Source organism: Falco rusticolus, chromosome 6 (genome assembly GCF_015220075.1).
Source record: "Falco rusticolus isolate bFalRus1 chromosome 6, bFalRus1.pri, whole genome shotgun sequence".
Classification (NCBI taxonomy): Eukaryota; Metazoa; Chordata; class Aves; order Falconiformes; family Falconidae; genus Falco; species Falco rusticolus.
In genome coordinates, this window is record NC_051192.1 from 80,857,131 (window position 1) to 80,878,394 (window position 21,264).

The window sequence follows — 21,264 nt, forward strand, 5'->3', positions numbered from 1 at the left end:
GGTTTTTTTTAGGAACAAGAACTTTACCAAAAAGAAGGCCTGGGAGTTAATGAAGTGCGCTATGTAGATAATCAGGATTGTATAGGTATGTACGTCCTGCAATGTCAAGCTATTTATTAGTATCCTGGAGGAAGAAAGCTTCAAGCAGAAGAGACAAAATATCCCTAGTACTAATAATGCTAGTAAATTACTAGTAAACTAGTAATGCTCTAATTATGCGTTTAATGACTGCAACCTTGTGAATTCTTCTAGCTTTGTGTAACATTCCAGTTCTGGTTGGTAATAGAGCCACATTGTCCTACAGTGTGTGATAACAGCAGCTGGGACTTGTGAATTTCTTGTGCACTTTCCTAGAAAACTGATTAGAACATCTAAATAGGGTAAATAAAGTGAAGAAAGGTGTGAAGTTGTCTGCGGATCAGTATTCCATGAATTAAAAAAGAATCCCATCCCATTCCCCCACCTTTTTTGAGCCAGCGAGCAAAGAAACAAAATGACCTATAGGCAGCAGGCCGTAGATATTAATGCTGCTTTAAGATTTCCACAGACCAGAGGATTAAGGTGTTGTTTGGTTTGGGGGGGTTTTGTTTGTGTTTCCCCCCCCCCCCCGCCTCTGCATTCAGCTTGTATTCTCCAGACTGGTGTGTTGTGAACCAAAGTTCATCTTGCTTTTGCAGTTACAGTAATTTACTTGTGGTAACTAGTCAGTCCTGACTGAGCAGAGGATCCAGAGTGACATCAAAATTCAACATCTGTTGCAAAACGTCTGGTTCTTCTGAGTTTCTGTCGCTCTGCTGAAGAAGTGTTCACTTTGTCAGAGAAGACTGTACAGTCACTAACTGACTTAATTAAAGACAACTTTTTACAAGCAAGCCTTTGGCTACTTGTGAAAAAGCAGCAGGAAGGTATTTGGAGGAGAGAGCAAAAGCACAGAAACAAGAAATAAGTGACTTCTATGAATACAAACCTTCTCTCTTTAATGGTGGTTTAAAATGCGTATGTGAGCCCGAGTCTGTTCCCAAAAATGTTGTTGTAGTTTAGGGACTGCCATGTTTATATAAAAAGGGTTGCTTCCCCCCTAATGCATGGGTTGGTTTTTTTTGTTTTTTTTTTTTAATTTTGTTTGAAACATACATCAGAATCAAAAAGGGTTTCATGGAAAAGGTCTCTGTCTGTCTGATAGTGGGAAAATGGGTCGAGTTGTAGAGATTGCCAAGTTGTTGCCTTTTCCTGCCATAGGAAAGGTTTGGGCAGCTTACCTAAGACTGTTAGTAGCAGTCCCCGTTTACTATTCCAACCAACATATCACACCCCACCACAGATTTGACATATGTCTTCATTGGACGAGTTATTCTTATATAAGTTAATCAATTCTAGCTTAGTTAAACCTTTTTTTTCCTATTATTGCATAGTCAGAGGAAAGGGGGATTTTCTGCTGCCTTTTGAAGTGAATGAGAAAAATAATGTTGGTTTCTGTCAAAATACGATTTTGTTTAAGGTGTTGAGCCAGTCCTGTGACAGCAGTGAACATGCAGAAATATTAACTGTCACAAAAGAGAAGGATATTATGTTGACGTGGACAATTTTTAAACACTGTGGAAGAATCTTAGAAGCAGTCATTAGTATGTTAGAATGTTTTGATGGAATGGTAGTCATCTCTGTAGCTAAATAGCTTGTTCAGATTTTATAAGCGTAAATTCTTTGCATTGGGGCTGTCTTTATGCTTTAGATGTAGCCTCATACTGTACAAGGTATGGTAAGTTCATAGACATGGCTGTAGTACAAGCAATAGTAATTTCTTCTGCCTTTCCACAGTAAGAAAGTGGGTAGTAAAAATTCCTCTTATAAGAACAGTTGTGTAGATAATATAAAAAACTTTTAAAAGCCGCATAATTCTTGCGTCTAATAGTTTCAAGAGCATGCATTTCTGTGTCAGCTTACAAGGGCTTTTGTATATGTATGTGGAAGGTCAAGGCAATACGCTTGTAAAATGTTGTGAAACCACCTCTGTACGCTCAAGTCTGATCTGCCTTTCTTAAAACAAATGCATTTCATTTTTCTCCCTGGATCCTGTTGTAAATTGAAGTATTTACCTTTTCATGTTTTTAGTTTTGACATGTGGTGAAGCACAGATGAGAAGCTTAAAAAACCCCGCAACAGTATAAGCGGTTATCCTGTAAAGACTGATGGTCATACCACCGAAACATTTAGGCACCTTTTGGGAATTAGATGACTAAATCCAACATAAGACCCAGAGTGAAAATCAAACAAACTCTGTCTGATCTTTTTTCCCCTGTGTTCATTGTGTTACAGTTAGAACTTGGTATGTGTAGGATATTGATTAAATCAACAATTCGGACATGTAGAGTTAATTTGCAATGACTTTTTAAATTTTGTGTTAACAGCTTTCCCTAACATAACATTTGTACAGAATCGGATCAGTAGCATTTTAAACTTGTAATGTTCAGTTCTGATAAGAGTTTAGGTATTCAATTTTTGTACATATATTTTGTTTTATTAACAGATCTGATTGAAGCAAAATTAATAGGTGTACTGGATATTTTGGATGAAGAAAATCGTCTTCCCCAACCAAGTGATCAGCATTTTACTTCAGTTGTGCACCAAAAACACAAGGACCATTTCAGGCTGTCTGTAGGTTTATTTCTGCTGTCTGTCTTGTTTTAATAAAACAGTTCTTGGAACAGTTGATAGTAACACTTCAGTTTAATGAAAACCTTTCCTAAGAAATCACATACCACACCAGTCTGCACAATCCATATTCTTTTGTTAAGGACAAGTTTGGTTATTAGGTTTGTTGAAAAGTTCACTGAAGGCTTAAGTCTTCTAGGAATTCTAATATCCTGCTGAAACTAAAGCCATATTCTTCACTTACTTTTGAAGTTTGTTAACATGTAATGCACGAAAAGGAAATAAAACCACATTTTAATTTAGACTATTTCATATCAGATGAGTTATTTTGTTATTCCTTCCAAACGCTGCTTGCTTTGGAGAATATTTGACTCATGGAGTGTCTAGCTAGCACTTCAGAGATGAAAATAGGGAATGCACAAGGAAGATCTTCTTGTTGTTAATTCTTTAACGTACAGCACTCTCTGGAAGATTAATGCAAATTATTGCAATTTATGTACGACTTCTGTTGAAATGCAAAAAAAAAAAAAAAAATTACTTGCTGAAAAAACACAAGCAAAGGGAGCCAAATAACATTGTCATTAATTTACCTTTCATTACATTTCCACTTAATATTGTTTAACTGGACTGCTGTGCAGTGAAACATTTTTGCCAGTATGTGTACCACCAACTGGGTAGTTGCCTTTTAAAATAGACCTTCTAAAACCATATTTTAATGTCTAATCCTACTGTCTAATCCTACTTATATGACAAGGCTATTTATCAGCTGTGGAATGAATGGTATAGAAATTACTGATTAAAGGCAAAAAGAAAATCAGCTAGCTGGTGTTAGCAGTCCTGGTGACATTTATTTTGAATGTGAGGTACTTAAGAGTGCAAATGAGATTGAAAATAAGTTTTTGGAATATCCGAATTTGAATGGAAATGGTAGTGGTCATCACAATTGTACTGCAGGAAATGTCATTTTCAAAACTTAGTGCTCCTGGCAGAATCATGGTAGTGATGTAAGAGTAAACTTTTTCTCACTCTCCAGTGTAATCCTTGTTTGTAATTCAACTTTTTAATTCCAGATTCCTAGAAAATCTAAATTGGCTGTTCACAGAAATATCAGAGATGATGAAGGCTTTATTATCCGACACTTTGCAGGAGCAGTGTGCTATGAGACGGTAATTTTACTTACGCAACTATTTATGTTATGCTTTGTAGTACTTTTGTATTTTTCAGTGCATATAGGTTAAATAACAAAATTTCCTTTCATCAAAAGAGAAATTCAAAAGTTGGTATGTCTTAGCTTTAAAACTGATTTTGTGAGTGTTTGACAGAATTGACGGTTTCTTTTAACTTCTCAGATTACAGACTGTTTTGGTGATGTATTTTGTGTAAGACTTTGTTATAAATCTATAGGTAACGGTGTCAATATTAAATATATTGATTCATGATCTACTGCAAATCTTGCATCAACGGACGTTTGTGTCTTGGGGAGAGGAATACACTACGTGTTGTAAAAGTATTGTAAAGGGTAGCTTTTTGGAAGCATGCTTATCTTTGTATGCAATCACTGTTTATGGTATAATAAAAATCACAGTTTATACTTCTTGTTTTCTATTTCTACTGGAAATAGAATCACTCATGCAAGAATATAAAATACCTGAAATTTGTACCGTCAAAATACATTCCAGATTCTTCTGCTTTTTTGACGTTCAACATACAAAACCATTGAAACACCTGAAGCCAATATCTAAAACCTAATTTTTTAGTAAAAAAAAGAGTATAGGATAAACAGAAGATCCATAATGCTTTGCTTTTCTGGTCTGTAACTCCTGTGTGTAAGAGGGAAGCTATTGCCAAAGATTTTTTTTGTAATTTGAAAATGTGTACTTCAAAGGCTTGTTCGTTCTTACTTTAAAATACTCCAAGAATGATAATGATTGTTGTGCTGTTTTGAAGTAAGCACACGCTGTAGGTCATTTTACAAATAAGAAAATTGAAGTGTGTGTTGCCTACCTGATTTTCTGAGGTCACTCAGTGAGTCAATATGAAAATAACAAATAAAAGCGGAACACATTTGTTCCAAGTGCTCTTATATTTAACTGTGTACCTCATCGTGGTATGTTAATAATAATTTAGAGTGTCTGCAGGACCAGAGGAGCCAGATATGAGCACATAAGCTCTGCTGTCAGAGCTAGGTCAAATATGAGGTGCCTTTGGTCCAGGTGCTATCCTAATATGCTTCACTTGATTTATTCGCTCCTTCAGGGAGGGACTTACTTGGGCCTTAGAATTTTTAGACTATAGCTGCCTTGTACCTCACCTGTTACTTGTTTCTCTTTCTCACTGCCACTTGTGGCACTTCTCACAATCTGGTTTGTGGTGAGGATGCTCATCCAACTGCATTCATATTCCAGTCTTTTGTTTTCATAGCCCAAGGGAATTTTGCAGGCCTGTGTTTGTCCTTTGATTGTCATCACCGTTAAATCCTTTTGTGGGATATCTTGAAAATTTGTATTTTCTTCCAATTAGTCTTGGCCTACTGTCCTCATAAATATCAAACTCACTATTATAGTTGCACCAACAGCCATTGAGAATTTTTTTAGTGTGAAATTGGATACTGGTGTCTTGATCTCTGAATTCCAGTGTAATGTATTGTTCGTAACTTCTAGAAGTTAGCGAGCAAATTTAAATAAAACAGAGAGGTAAGTTTATAGAAAGCAGGACAGTATCTTTATTAAATCAACTGTCCTTGAATAGTCATAGTGCTACTGAAATAACTTTTTCATTTAATTTTCCAAACTCTGTAGATGCACCAGTTCGTGTGCATGTTAATTCCTATTTCACAACAGATCTTAACTGATATTACGAGCCATGAAAGTATTAAGCTTCTCAGAACAAACAAGTGATGATGTGCTGAGTACTGGAAATGGAAAGAAATGATTGACAAAAACACAGCTATCTTTTAAAAGGCGCTAACCCTTACCTTGGGTTTCATGATTCCAACAACATCCTTCAAATCTGAGAGTATCTTTTCTCTCTGTCATTAGTGTTTCATGTGTCCAATTGAAAAATTGCTTGGAATAATGTATGAATATTTACCCCACATGTTCTTGCTGTTTTTTGAATTAAGTATGTAACTTTGTTTTCTTTAGTTTTCTTTAAGACTTAAGTAAGTGGAGTAGTGAAATAAATGTGCTGCTATTTCTTGGGTTGTCTTTTCAGATGCAATTTGTGGAAAAAAACAATGATGCTTTGCACATGTCCCTTGAGTCTCTTATATGTGAATCCAAGGACAAGTTTGTTCGACAGCTGTTTGAATCCAACAGTAACAACAACAAGGATCCCAAACAAAAAGCTGGGAAACTTAGCTTCATCAGTGTGGGAAACAAATTCAAGGTAACATAATATAGCAAAGTATCGTATCTTGTTGTAGTATGAGCCACTTTCAAGTTACCTGAAATAAGCAGAACCTAAAGGTTGGGAGAATTAGTGGTAACTTGAGATTCAGACAAAGAAAATGTTAAATAGACATTTTTTTCTGTTGAATTATAAGAAACCACTATATTCAAGCTACATGCTATGTGTTTCTGTCAAAAAGATGTTTCATAATAGTCCTTACAGAGATTATGGAGTAATTTTTAAGTCAGAATTTTGCAAAGCCACATGGAAGACTTTATTCAAAAGTTTTAAAGTCTTGAGATCTAAATTTGGATTCTGTGGACTTTAAGGGGTTCTAAATGTAACAAAGGTGTTCCTCCCTCCTATCTTTATTGTGCATTCTAGAAGATGTATCAGTTGGCTACAGTTTGACATTCTCAAAATTCAAAACCTAACCTAACCACTGGCTTTCCTCTTCTAAAATATAGAGTCATGGCTTTCACAGAAAGATGTTCAATGTGCTGAATGTTTCCTTTCTCAATACCGGAATCTGATGCTTCTCCTCATTTTCTCCTTTCTTCTGCTTGTTGTAAAGCTGACCTTCAAACCTTGTCTTCTCCAAATGTTTTCTGCATCCTTTTCTCATTCAGCAGTTTTATTTGAGCTGGACTATTCCAGCTCAGGATGGCTAGAAAGAGAACTGTAGGGGAATTAAGAGATGAAAAGCAGACACAACCGTGGGCTGCAGGTAAATTTTTCAATCTCATGGATTTATTGTTGGTAGAGCTGCTGCAATTTCAGCAAGAGCTCTTCTCTACACATCTGGGCCAGATCCAATGAAGGATTTGCATGCCTTCAAGTCAAGTGCTGCAACATTTTTGGTACGCTGCCTTACCTAGCGCACCTAAAACCCCACATCATGTTCCTGGCTACACTCCTTACACAGTCCCTGGGAAAAGCAGGTATTTTAAACAATCCAAAAACGTTCTTGTAGAGTGGAGCACTTCCAGTAGCAGAAGACCATTTCTGCTCCATGTCAAGGTTAAGTGCTGAATTGTGATTGCAAGATAAATTCCTTCTTGCGTAATTCTGTCTTGTGGCTAGTGTTTAGAACAGTTCTCTAAAAATGCAGGGGCTGAAGAATGGGAAGGATATGGTAGCAGCACTTGCTTTTTTGTGTAGCAACAGTATTCTGCTTTAGGTCTATAGAGTATTCAGTGGTTTATATCTACTGTATTTCCTGTAGTGTGAAGTTATTGTTCAGTCTGACAAAGGGAATTCCTCTTACACCCTTCTGGAGATGGTTTGTTATGTAGCCAGAATTAAAATTTTCACAGGGCCAGGAAAAGCAGGAGACAGAGCCTGACTTGTAAGGTAGTGGCTTTGGTGTTTTACTGGGAATTGGGCAGCCTGCTCTGAGTTTTACTGTGATGTTTATTTCCTCCTCTTCCTTATTGTATAGTATTTGTAGAATTAAACTGTAGCAATTGGTTTAATATAAAATGCATGATCAGAAGGCAGACTGAAAAATGGAAATGCATACAGATAAGCCATCTCCTGAGCAAACCCTGCAACCATGAGTCTGTTGTAGGTGAAGCAATGATCCATTGTTTTTTATAGCTACATTTTCAAAATGAAAGCGTCTGTGGGATCTTTGAGATAGTTTCCACATTCTTACATCTGGGTTTTCAATTCCTCTTGGATTTAGCACCCCACATCCAGTAGATACGGACATGTGAATGATACCATTGTTCAAGGAGGGCTGAAGTAAAAAAGGAGGCATTTTTTTAAGTTAAGCAGCAATTGAAAGGGAACTTTTTGGATTGCCTTTTGGACTTTGGTGTTCACCTCTGCACCTAGAACATGACTAACATCCTCTTTGGATCTGGCCCATCAATCTATAATTCTTTCAATGTTTTTGAGTTTCATGGCATTTTGAATGTATGTGTTACTTCCAGTAATTCATTTAGTGTTACCTTCCCAGACACAACATGTGCTGCTGATGAACACTAATAGCCTTGAAAATTTCACTTCAGATGACATCAAAATAAGTTCTGTTATCTTAGTAGAAATTCATCTCTTTAAGAGTAAGAATTCTTAGTGTGTCAGTATGTCAGTCTCAAATTCTTGTAATTACATCAATTTATTAGATGATGTCGCAGGACTTCTCTTTATGAAATCTTTCACAATTCCCTTCCTTATAACTAATTAAAACTGATTCACGTAAATCAGTTGAGGAAATAATGATTAATTAGGTCATCAGATCTATGCAGAATCTCTGGGATGATTTTACCTTACTGTGGTAATGATGGATTCAATTGTCATAATTCAAAGAGCAGTAGTTTTAGCATTATGTTCTATTCATATGGTCATTTCATTAGCGAAATTTACCTGAGAATGGCTCTGGCTTATTTCTTGTCAAATCACAGAGTATAAGGAAGGGGTATTTTCCCTCTAGCAGAAATGTATTTTGTTGATGGAAATTACGCTGTCCCTTCCAAAATTAAGTATTCCTAACTTAAAAAACCATGATGATTATATTCAAGTAGAGATATGAAGAGTATGTGTAAGTGAGAACTGAGCAGGAGGTTATTAGTGTTTGTCATGCCTCTTGTGGCACTCCTTCTCTCTTTCTAACCATGTCCATGATAAGTTAAAAAAAAACAAACCAGTTTTATTCACCGGAAGGATGACTGGTGGCTGTAGGTGACGCACATCACCCGTACAAATCTCATTTCTTAGATTCTAGGTAATTGAAAGATCTGGTTAAAAACAAACAAACAAACAAACATTAGTCAGAAGTCAGAAATTTTCAATTTTGGTTCTAGTACAGAAAAGGAAGAATATGCTAGACATACAGAATTTTGTCGTCAGTCTGTATACTTAAAGCTTGCTAGTATGCTAGAAGGGCTGGCACAGCAGTAATCTATGTGGTAAAACAGATGCATCTATAAAGTAGAAGTATAGCTGTTTTCCTGATGTGGTTCTGAAATATTTTGAAGTCCCTACCAATTACATTCAGTAGCAACGGTGACTTGTTTTCCCTGATAGCCTTAAGTCTCTGGTGATCCTGTAGACTTGCCCAAGATAATCATAGGACTGTGGTCTTTTCTCATCACAGTATGTTTAAATGCAGCCTCAGTAAATGTGATTTTAAAATTATAGTCAATTGTCATCAACAGAGAATTAAAAATTTGGAAGTTTGGAATTAAAAATAGTTCGTGTAGGTTCATTCACCTAAACACTGACTTAGCTTTAAAAAAACAAGAAAACCCTGAGCATATGTGTGTTCTGTGTTAATTATTTGATGTACAAATATATGCTTGTTCTAAATTAAATTTGGGCTTTTGCAAATTTGCAGTGTATTTTTTTTTTTAATTACTGCTGATCAGTCTCATTTTCTTTATAATTTTACCACATAGCCATTATTTCCTGTATTTTCCCAATAGGCTTGCACTTTTTTTTTATAACTATGTTGTAGTAACTAACTAGTCTATACAGTATGGTTGTGCAATTAAACACAAGTAATTTCCTCAGGACCATTCATGCACAATTGCATGATTTTTGTCTATTAAAAGTTGTGAACGTTTGATTTATCAATTCATCTGATTTACTAACAACAAACATGCATGCAGTGATGCTGTACACTATTCTGTGTGTGTATTTCTGTAGTTGTCATGGTAAGACTCTTGAAATACCTGTTTTCTTTTACAGACTCAGTTAAATTTGCTTCTTGAGAAGCTTCACAGTACTGTAAGTATATATACAGATGCAGGTTCATAATTTTCTGACGTAAGTCATAATCAATTATCTCAACAATATGGCTTACAATAACTGTGATAAGTAATTGCTTTAGAGTTTGCAGTTACATGGCACTTTTGAGATGTCTTGCTGTGCAGGTGACGATTATTGCACTACAAAACCACCACCTTTAAAAAAGTTGTAGAATGAAATTTACATAATTTGAGTAAACAATATGAAATTTGTCTGGGCTGTGATCTCATTTTTTGTCACTTTTACTTCCTTCCATTCACTGTTTATCATTGATGACTCATTTGCAGAAGACCTAGAGATGTTATTTAGAAGTAAGGCAGATGATAATTTATTATTGGTTACTGTTTTCAGATTCTGTAATGCCGTTAGAAATTAAATGTTTCATTTCATTTTTGTGATAGGCTGTAAACACACAGATGGTCAAAGAATGATTCCCCTAATGGGTATTTGCTAATGTAGCAGATGTAATTTGATAGTTTGTGGAATGCTCTGTGTGGTTTAACATACCCATGTTTTAGAACTTGGACTTGTAAGAGCACATTCTTGTTTCTCCTGACCACATGTTCTAACCAGTTCTAGATGTGAGGTTATTCTCTGTCCAAAAAAGAAAAAGGGGGAAAAACATGGAAAACAAATGGGACAGCTGCTGGGGTATATCCAACATTAAGATTTTACTGTACTCATGAGGCTGGTCTGAAAGAAAGATGATCGCTTTCACACAGAACACTCAGGAACAGAGATCCAGTCCAAGGAAAAAGTATGTGGCCAGGCTTGCTGTACTGAGTTTAGCTAAGCCACAACTGAGGATGTGTTGTTAATATAGAGCTCACTTGGCAAGTGCTCTCTGACTCTGAGCTGAGAGATAGAAAAAGAGAGAAAACACTGCAAACAAGGAGTAATACTATGTTTTCTCAGGCTCAGTTTGTTTTAGTTTATAAGGTAGGCTATCATTAGCAGCCACCTGTCGTAGGAAAATCTGAATAATTGGATGCTGTTTTGCAAAAACGTCATCCTTGATGAATGTGAAATGATCAGAGAAAGCAGTGGTGAAAATTGTAGAGATAGTACACATGGTGATGAGAGAGGAGCAGACCGGAATAACATGGAGGAAGGGAGAATGAAGCAGTGAGCCGAAAGAAACTGTAAAAAGTAAAAATGAGAAGAAAGGAAAGTCAGGTTCATCTGGGATGATTCCAATGTCAGGAGGCTGGTAGCATGTCCACTGATGTGAACTCTGGAGGACTGAGGCATTTAGGTGATTTGACTGTAGAAGATAATGAGGGTAGTAGAATCTAGATTGCTAAATCATAATTAGGTCATAGTAATGTTAAGAACAGTTGAGTGAAAACTCAAAAATTGACCATCCAATTAATAGCTTGAGCACTGAGATCTGTTACATCAAGGCTAGAGTGCAGAACTGATGCATGAGAGAAAAAGAACATTGGCATTTCTCTTTTAGAATAGTGTTACTTTGTATCTTCCCCTCCCCCACCCTACCTACCCCATAATACTTAAATTATTAACTGTTGCTTCAGGAGGTTTAGAAATGTGTAGATTCTGCTAACTTCTTGTTTTGGTAATAGGGGTCTAGCTTTATTCGCTGTATCAAGCCTAATTTAAAGATGACAAATCACCATTTTGAAGGAGGACAGATCCTCTCTCAGCTCCAGTGTTCAGGTAATGTATACCTCTGATATTTTTCTCTCTGTTTATCACTTTGGGCATTATAGATTGATTTAAGTTTGAAATATGTGTGATGCAAGCAATATTTCCTTACTTGAATGGTTGCTTTCTAGAAGGTACCTTATTTATGCCGTGTGAACAATTATTTAGATTCTTAGTAACTTAGGTCTCATTTTAGTCCATAGAACCCTAGAAATAATTCATCTGAACAGCCGTAAGGTCTCTTCCTTGCAGGAAGAGTTGGTGTAATTTCCATCAACTGTTTTTCCAATTGATTATGAAAGTTCAGAGACCAGGAGCATATATAGCCATAAATTGGCACATAGATTTATATTTCCTGACCTGGAGCTGAATCCCATCTCTTTGCATTGCCCACAGTGTTAATAAGGGGCAGCAGTTCAGGTCAGAACAACAGAATGCTTTTAGATTACTGTGGCAGTTGAAGCGTTAGAAACGCCTGTGTGCACTTAGAGGCAGTCAGTATTAGCTGAGATATCTAATAATTGAAACGCACCTGTTTTATTTAATTTTATAGATACTATAATAAGAATTGAATCATATTGGTTTACTTTTTTAGATTTCTTTATACCGCTGTTAATTTGATTTGCAGCAGGACTTTGAACAGGGACACTTCAGTGTAGTCTTTCCTGTTGCTTTGTATACTACAGATTGCAATGCTGCATTTTCATTATTCTTGAAATACTAGGCACTTTCCAATTTTACAGCTTTATTTTTAAAGAGTAAATATTTGCAGTTCTGCTTATGCCTCACTGAAGAGCAGAGGGATCTGCTTGTCTGGGAATCACTGCTGGTATTGTCGTTCTTCATAGGGCATTTGTTCATCAAAGTACTTCAGTATTTTTTTCCCTCTTCTGTATTTTTGTACTTTCAGTAGCTTGTGCTTGATTTTTTTCCTCTTTTTAAGTCAAAGATATTTCCATGTTCTGCAGTTGATGTTTTGACAAGCCCATGTGTTTAGCATCTCCTGTTACTGTCACAAAAGCTTACCAGTTTTCAGCGATTAGAAGCATAGCACCATTTAGATTGGAGAAGGCCTTTGAGACCATCCAGTCCAACCGTTAACCCAGGGCTACCAAGTCCATCACTAAACCATGTCACCAAGCACCACATCTGTGCATGTTTTTTTAAATACCTCCAGGGATGGTGATTCCACCACCTCCCTGGGCGGCAGCCTGTCCCAACGCTTGACCACCCTTGCTGGGCAGAATTTTTTCCTAATATCCAATCTAAACTTCTCCTGGTGCAACTGGAGGCTGTTTCCTCTTGTCCTGTCACTTGTTACCTGGGAGAAGAGACCAACCCCCACCTGCCCACAGCCTCCTCTCAGGCAGCTGTAGAGAGCGATAAAGGTCCCCCCTGAGCCTCCTTTTCTCGAGACTAAACACCCCCAGTTCCCTCAGCTGCTCCCCATAGAACTTGTGCTCCAGACCCTTCCCCAGCTCCGTTGCCCTGCTCTGGACACGCTCCAGCACCTCAGTGTCTGTCTTGCAGTGAGGGGCCCAAACCTGAACCCAGGATTCGAGGTGGGGCCCCACCAGTGCCCAGTACAGGGGGACAGTCACTGCCCCGGTCCTGCTGGCCACACTGTTGCTGATACAAGCCAGGATGCTGTTGGCCTCCTGGCCACCTGGGCACACCGATGGCTCATGTTCAGGCAGCCATCAACCAACACTCTCAGGTCCTTTTCTGCCATTAACAGCATTATCAGCAGATTTCTTCAGTTTAACAGCATTTGATGTGTCAGAGAGGAAAAAAATAGCAAATTAATTTCCAAGCTTCAACAACTGCTGTTTTACAGTAGTCTTACAAGCTCACTTTTCCGTGTGTTTACTTTAACAACAGTAAATGAAGCTTAATGTAGTAGAACAAAGTTACAGCATTTAATGATAAAAGAGCAAGATGTAATGCTATAAAATCTTTTTTTCAAAAAGAAAGACTTAATGTAAACAAAAAAAAATTGTCATTGAAAGCAAATATGGAAAAGGTGAAGTTTAAAGACAGTAACCACAAGTTAAGGGCTAACTTAAAAACATAAAAAAATCTGTTGATAGGGTTATGTAAAGCAGCAGGCAAAAACTGGCATGGCCTGGGCTGCTTGAAGTGATTCATACCTTTTACTGACTTTGTGTCTGTGCTTTACTCATGTTCTAGTTGCAGCCAAAATGTAGTAACACTGTTTGGGACATCAAATTTCATCTTAGCATCTGATGCCTTGTATTGAAAATGTATACACAAAATGTTCTGGCACCGTGTATGAATCTGATGTTGCATCTGCATCTCATCTCACAAATACTGACATGAGAAAAATAAAAGCCTGGTTAGGCATTACTGGCTTTTTTTTTCATTAAAAAGGAAAATGCCAAGTCTGCTAAAAAGAAGAAAACACTTAGAAGAAGTATTAGGAAAAAAATCCACTGCACAATTGGATGTTCCTTGTCTCTGAAATAGGGACAGAATTGTGTGGGGTCTTCTCACCTGTTTAGTATTAACTTTTTGTGAATGACCCCATGATCAAGAAACGTTACAGGCTGGATCAAGACCCAGCTGAACTTTATGGTTTAGTCTCTGAACAGTGTCTCATAAAAATCACTGCTTCATTTGCATTTTACTGATACCAGCTTTTGTCCTTGTGTTCCTATGAATTTAGGAATGGTGTCAGTTCTGGATTTGATGCAAGGTGGTTTCCCTTCACGAGCTTCATTTCATGAACTATATAATATGTACAAGAAATACTTGCCTGAAAAACTGGCTCGACTGGATCCTAGGCTCTTTTGCAAGGTAAGAAATAAATTCTTATGCTATATCGTCCTGGACATAAAATGTGCTGTGGGGACTTTCTGAACTTTTTTTTTTTTTAACAAGACAGAATGTAATCTTAACTGTTTTCTGTGTTTCAGGCACTATTTAAAGCTTTGGGACTGAATGAAAATGATTACAAATTTGGGCTAACCAAGGTGTTTTTTAGACCTGGCAAGGTAATGTTTCTTTTGGAGTTTATGAATGTGAATCTTAGAATAATTTCAGTTGGAAGGGACCTCCAAAGGTAACGTTGTTCAACACATTGCTAAAAGCGTGGCCAACTTATTGCTCAGGGCTTTTTGTAAATGCTGTTCCTTTTCTATGAAAAAAAATCAGTTTTAATACTGATATAATTGACTTCACAGTCTTGTTGCTAATGCAAGCTGTATATGCTTGTTGCTAATATATTCCTGATGCAGTGTTTGTATTCCAAGATGTTCTACCAGTCAGTTATGACTTATGTTGACTATTAAAAAGAGCGAGTCAGGGTAAAGAAAAAAAAACTTTTCTAATGAAATCTGTTTATAGCTGAAATCTCTTTCTGTGATTCTGAGTATTGCTGCTGCTGTGCAGAGAAAGGAGATGAAGTAGGGAGCTGTTGTGACTAGAAAGGGGAATTACTGTAGTCCCAGAAATATGTTCTTAACTGTAACAATTACTGAAAAGTAGAAGTGCAGGATTTTCAGAAAAAGTTGCCTTAGTTGTACACTTGTACAAAGTTTAGAAATTGAGAAGTGCTTTCAGGGCTTTATTTTTTCCCAGATACAGAATTAGAAGTGTCTTGAAGTTGTGGAAGGCTAGAGTAAGTGTTCAAGATATAGAGAAACAATTTTTTTTAAATTTTGGCAATAAATACTTTTAGTAATTAACAAATAGTTAAATTATTGTAAATGATAAGTGTTGCACAGCAGTTAAACAAACAGAAAAACCTAGTAGTCACTGCTGTTATTAAAGAATAAAGTGATGCCAGACATACTTGCTCACTTGAATTAATTGAAAGCTGATATGATGACACAGTTTACATCAAAAATATTTTACCTTTTAACTCAACATGCTCTTGAATAATAATAATGTTTAACCCTCCCCGTTCTCCTTTCTTGTAAAACTTTTTTTCATTATTGTTTAGTTTGCAGAGTTTGATCAGATAATGAAGTCTGATCCGGATCACTTAGCAGAGCTAGTTAAACGAGTGAATCGCTGGCTTATCTGCAGTCGCTGGAAAAAAGTTCAATGGTGTTCTCTCTCTGTGATTAAATGTATGTATTTTATGTTTTATTAAATCAAAATATTTGTTAAAAATATAGTAAAGCAATTATTATCGCCTTGAAATGTAGCCAAGAAGATGTATAGCACACGGTTACATACTAAAGTCTGAGTAATTGATTTCAAGATTGGCAAGAGAGGCACTTAAAGCAGAGGTTTTTCAAAGTGGGATATAAGGCCACCACCCACCAGTTGTATGTCTCCTGCGTCCTGTCTACTTGGGTGCTTGCTGAAGCCTGGGTAAACACTTGTACAAAAATAATTAGCTATCACAGATCTTGCATGGGAGACACTTCTACATCAGTAGGAAGGAACAGTAGTTCAACTTCTAGCTGACAACGTGGAGTCATTTAGTTCTGGAAAGTCCCTGCAAGTGGTTGTCATCTCTGGGCAGAAACTGCATTTTTGAAAGCACTAACGTGAATTACAGGGCAAACATCTCCGCCTCAGCAATTACTGCTGATCAGCAAAGAAGTGCCTATCACTATTGATAGGCAGTTTCTAATTGCTTGGCCTGTCCAGTTTACTGTGCAAAGTAGGAATGTGGTCGTGTGGAATAGACATTGGTGCTTGTGGGCTGCTTCAGTAAAGATGTCTGGGAGATTGGGAAAGATCTGATGCAGGATGTCAGGGATCTAATAATAACACAGAGGGTGGAAAGTATACATTAAGATGGGAAAGAAGATCACAAAGGCTTCATGCCTTATGGCTGTGCATTTGGGCCAGCACAGTCGTGACATCTGCCACTGATTGGATACTATTTGTTGCTGTTTGCACTGGGGCAAATGCAAGTTGTGAATTCTTATATAGGTTTCGGATATTGGAAATTGTAAAAGTAAAATAATGGGTTTGACCTAGAAATTTGTGCTGGTCGGTCTGTTTTTTTCGGAAAGATAGGACAGAAAGTCCTGTGTTCAAAAAGTAGAAACCCAGGAAAATAATATGCTGGTTTGATGTGCCTTACTTTTTTTTTAGTGTTTTATGGAAAATTGGAAGCTCATTTTATCCCCAGAATAACGCTGAAATAGATACACAAAAAGTAGAGTACGTCTTTGTGATCACCTCCGTCCTGTAGTTAAGTATCACTATGTTCACGAGCCACGTGCTCGGCTGATGACTAAAACTAGCGTGGAGCCTTAGGTATCTATGCTTTCTCTAGTTGACAGATAAAAATACATTCTTGCATTCTGAGCAACTTGGCACACATCCTTGTGCCTGTGCCTTGACATTATTCTCTGTTTAATTTGCCTCTGGGTCCCAATCTAGATGAAGACTGTTAGAACAGCCGCAGCTGGAGGTTTTGTTTTCTGTTCTTTCATTTCAACATTGCAAAGAAATGCTCAGCAAAGTTGCAGCTACTTTATTATCTTTAGCAGATACTGGATACTTGATTACCCTTCAGCACAGGACTTAGAGGTTGAGCGTTTCCTGCTTGCTAGGTCCAGTGGCTTTTCACTGAGCTTACTGATGTCTGCGGATCTGGAGGGGGGGTGTGCATGTGTGCCAGTGTGCACATGCTTAATCCTTCCTGTTTGTTTCGGGTGGAAACCTCTGTGCTTGGCTCAGGACTGTGAATTCTGTTGTCTGCCGTGTGTTAAGTGTTACGGTCCTAGTGTAGACCTTGCTGTTAGGCACATGTAGTCTACATAGAGTTTTGAGCCATCAAGTGTGTGAGTAGTATGAGTTGCGTTAAATGGTATAAACCATTGAGACTCAGTATCTTCTGTCTATTTACAGTGAAAAATAAGATAAAATATCGAGCCAGTGCCTGCATTAAAATACAAAAGACTGTTCGTATGTGGCTTTGCAAGAGAAAGCACAAACCACGGTAAGGGGATATTCCTTGGGTGAAGAAAATGGATTTTTAATATTATTTTCTTGTGAATGTAAAGAGATTTACTACACTTAACTAAATGTATCTGAAGTCATAGAATGATGCTAAGTATGACTGAAAGAGACTTAATAGTTGCCACGTTCTTCCTCTCTTTCCCAAGGATGAATAGACTAAATCTGAGCCTTTCCTAAGATATGTTTGTTTAGCTCTTTGTTCATAAAATCCTTCAGTGATCATCTAGTTATTAGAAATCCTTAGTTAAGTCCCTCTATATGAAATTTAAGCTCATTAATTTTGTCCTTTACCCATTCACACCTTCCCTTATAGGCCCCCTTTCTTTTTTATCTTAAAAATAATTGTGTGTTCTGTCTATCTTGTCTCCTCATGAAATTATGTCATTCCATTAGCTTTAATCTGACTACATGGAATACTGATGGAAAAAACTCTTCAGTCATGAAGCTCTGCTGACACCTTTTTGCTCTTTGTTAGAGATCCAACTCTCTGTTCTTTAATAGTGGGGTTCTTATAAAATGTTTTCTTTTACATCCTTTGATAGTTATGTTTCATTTTGTACCTTGGCATTTCTGACAATGTCCCTGTATTTTTAAGCTGTTCTGTACTCATCTGTAATGATTGGATTTAGTTTCTGCCTTTTGTATGTTGTTTTCCTGAATCTCAGTTGAGTTTCTTTCTAGGAAGACTGTCCCAGGTTTTCCTAAACTCTTCTTTTCCCCAGACTTTTTTTTCCCCTACGGGGCTTAATGACTGGATTCCCTGCTGTATAGTTGAGCTTTATCTGATTCAGTCCCATTATTGCTCTTTGAGTAAGCGGCACAACTCAACCTTTATCTACTCCAGTCAGAATCCTCCAGTACATTTTACATTACAGTAATCTAGTAGATTTTTACATTACCGGTGCAACGTCAGCATGTTTTGTTACTGAAAAGAAAAAACCACCACCCCATGTTAATCCTCAAAATAAAACCATATTTTTCTATTTTGAGTCAGTGTCTGCTAAACAGTTTTAATTATTGTTTGCAAAAGGCTCTATTGCTTAGGCACTTCATGTGATAATGTTTGAATTACAAGAAGAGGATGAGTTCTACCAGAAGGCATAACTTGTCTCCCCTATCTACCTCTTTAATGTGTGTGGTTAGCGGTGGTTTTAAAAATATCGCCTTGTAAAAACATCTCACTATACAAATAAACTGTCTTACCTTCACAGCATTGATGGCCTGATAAAAGTGCGTACACTGAAGAAGAGACTTGATAAATTTAATGAAGTAGTAAGTGCTCTGAAGGAGGGGAAGGCAGAGACAAGCAAGCAGGTCAAGGAGCTGGAGTATTCTATTGATGCATCAATGACCAAAATTAAGGTATAATAATAACCAGAGATAATAGTTTTTCATTACATTTAAAAAACTTATTTTTCTCTCTATAAAAGACATTTTGATACAGAGGTCTTAATTTTCAGAGGCACTGGGTAAATCCTGTTTAAAATTATTTGGTAATGTAACTAAAGTGAACCTTGAAACTGGGTTGCATATGTCTAGACTTTGGTATTATTTTCAAAATAATATATGTGTTTCAAAATCAGCACTGGATAATTTAAAGCAAAAATGCATGTTGATATTTTGAGACAAATGTCAATAATTTGCTTGTTGCTTTTATTATTGGAATAATGCATGTTAGCAATGTTTTAAATTAATCAGGGCTGAAACATACAAGCATTTATCACAAAGTGAAGAGATTTATATTTTAATTACAAGTTTTTTTCAGACTTGGTAGGAAAGATAATTCAGATTGCTCATTATGCCTCAAGGTCTACAGTTCTCAGTTTTCTTACCACAAAACTACACAGACAAAATGAAAACACTCTGGGATTTATTAATGTTAGAAAAAAATCATTGTATTGAATTTTTCTTTCATGCTATATTATAACTTTCTTAGTGTACTTCATTAAGATTTTTCTTTTTAAAATCACAGCTGAAAAGATGCTAGAGTTAACCTATCAACTTACAGTTCTTTTCTAATAAAAAAAAGATAATTTGATTATCATCATGATACACCCTCAGAAAAGATCAGCAAGCTCCCCATATCACAATTTTATTAGTTATACATCAGTGTGAATTGTGAAGTGAAATTAAATTGTAGCTATCAACGAGGTTTGAAATCATATGTATCAAAGGGTAGTGTTTGAAATATTTTCAAACTGTTATTTGCTACTACTATCTTTTCCAAAAAAAGTCACGGCACAGTTCAATAATTTTTCTGAGTGCTAGCACACGTAGTAAGAAAAACTACTCTGTGCTATGGCATAAAAGGCAGAGCTGTAAATAACCACTGTAGCAGCTGGGAACACCACACAAAATGCACATAGGAGACCTTTAGTTTTTATCTTAGTGTGGTAACAATTACTTTCTGTTGCTTAAAACTGCAAGGTTTAAAAAATGAAGGCATGTTTTAAAGAGAAGTCGTGTTTCATTTCAGTGGTAAAGTGGAGATTACTTTGTATGGTTTTATAAGAGAGTAGTGGATCCCCAGGACTTTAGGAAGAAAGGGAAAGATGTGCTTAAGCTCCCCTACCCTGAAGTGTATATATATTTTAATTATACTGCTCGACACTCTCATTTCACTTAATATTTTTCAATATACATTTTTAAAAAATGAAGTACAAATGTAAAGGAGTATAATCCTCTGTTATTATTCATTTTGCAGACCACTGTAATGACTAGGGAGCAGATACAGAAAGAGTATGATGCTCTAGTTAGAAGCTCAGAGCAGCTTCTGAGTGCACTGCAAAAGAAGAAACAACAAGAGGAGGAAGCAGAGAGGCTGCGACGCATCCAGGAGGAAATGGAAAAAGAAAGAAAGAGACGTGAAGAGGAGGAAAAACAACGAAGGAAGGAAGAAAAGGAAAGACGTCTGTGAGTCTTGAATAAGTTGCTGGTTATAGAATGAGAAGAAAATAGGAATGGTGCTTTAGTGAGGTCATTTTTAATACTCCTGTGCTTAAAGAGGGTCACTTGGATCGTACTCCTGGTGTGCTATGCAGTGTTAAAACATTCCCTTTCCCAGTGGTTTAAGGTAAGTGTAGTCAGAATAGAGTATGGAAGAAATGACGTGATGCAGCTGGAAATAGAGATTAACTTGCAAAGTTTCTTGACTTTACATGTAGTGTCCTGTCATCAGGACTGTACTGACTTCTGGATTACCGTTCAGTTTTATGGAAGATGCTTTCCTATCTCTTGTTCGTTCGCATCGTAATAACGTGCTTTCATTCCCTCTTCCTCTTTTCTAATAGGAAATCTGAGATTGAGGCAAAAAGAAAACAGGAAGAGGAAGAGAGGAAAAGGAGGGAAGAGGAAGAAAAGCATATTCAGGTCAGTGTTTTAGCTTGTTTTGTTTTGGTTTTATTTTTTTAAATTGTTTTCACAGCTTAGGTTCTTTACTGAGTCTAATGGCTTTATTTTAAAAATTGTGTCTCAGAGTCATTCAGTAGTGTTGCTTTAGTAGTAAATGTAAAGGTGAAAATCATGATTAGGGCTTCCCAAGGCAGATCATCATTTCTAGTACACATGCAAGTTCAGGTCTTACGAGTAGAGGTGCATTTGTTTTTAAAAGTTATTTTAAATTTAAAAACACACAACAGTGGAGGATCCTAGTTTAGCCTTTGAAATTTTTGCAGATGTTCTATGTCAGTCAAGTTTGGTACACGTTTACTAGCAGTCACATCTGGACATCTGGCTGTGTTACGTACCATTTAACTGTAAACACTTTCAGAATATTGGTAATAATGAGAGGGTACAGGACTGTCTCTAGTAGCTCATTCGGCTACATTCATGTAGAATAAATACATGCAGTGTAAACAC

The 21,264-nt window shown here is 36.8% G+C and overlaps 1 protein-coding gene across 1 annotated transcript in view; it reads left to right on the plus strand.

The window, feature by feature from the left end:
* MYO6 (myosin VI) overlaps window positions 1–21,264 on the plus strand; it is a 118,104-nt gene that overhangs the window by 75,612 nt on the left and 21,228 nt on the right. Inside the window, exons 15-27 of the mRNA XM_037391841.1 lie at window positions 13–85; window positions 2,525–2,652; window positions 3,720–3,815; window positions 5,863–6,036; window positions 9,733–9,771; window positions 11,376–11,469; window positions 14,144–14,274; window positions 14,394–14,471; window positions 15,422–15,551; window positions 17,296–17,386; window positions 18,618–18,768; window positions 20,111–20,319; window positions 20,697–20,775. Coding sequence (XP_037247738.1) covers window positions 13–85; window positions 2,525–2,652; window positions 3,720–3,815; window positions 5,863–6,036; window positions 9,733–9,771; window positions 11,376–11,469; window positions 14,144–14,274; window positions 14,394–14,471; window positions 15,422–15,551; window positions 17,296–17,386; window positions 18,618–18,768; window positions 20,111–20,319; window positions 20,697–20,775 — 1,473 coding nt within the window. The remainder of the gene's footprint in view (window positions 1–12; window positions 86–2,524; window positions 2,653–3,719; window positions 3,816–5,862; window positions 6,037–9,732; window positions 9,772–11,375; window positions 11,470–14,143; window positions 14,275–14,393; window positions 14,472–15,421; window positions 15,552–17,295; window positions 17,387–18,617; window positions 18,769–20,110; window positions 20,320–20,696; window positions 20,776–21,264) is intronic.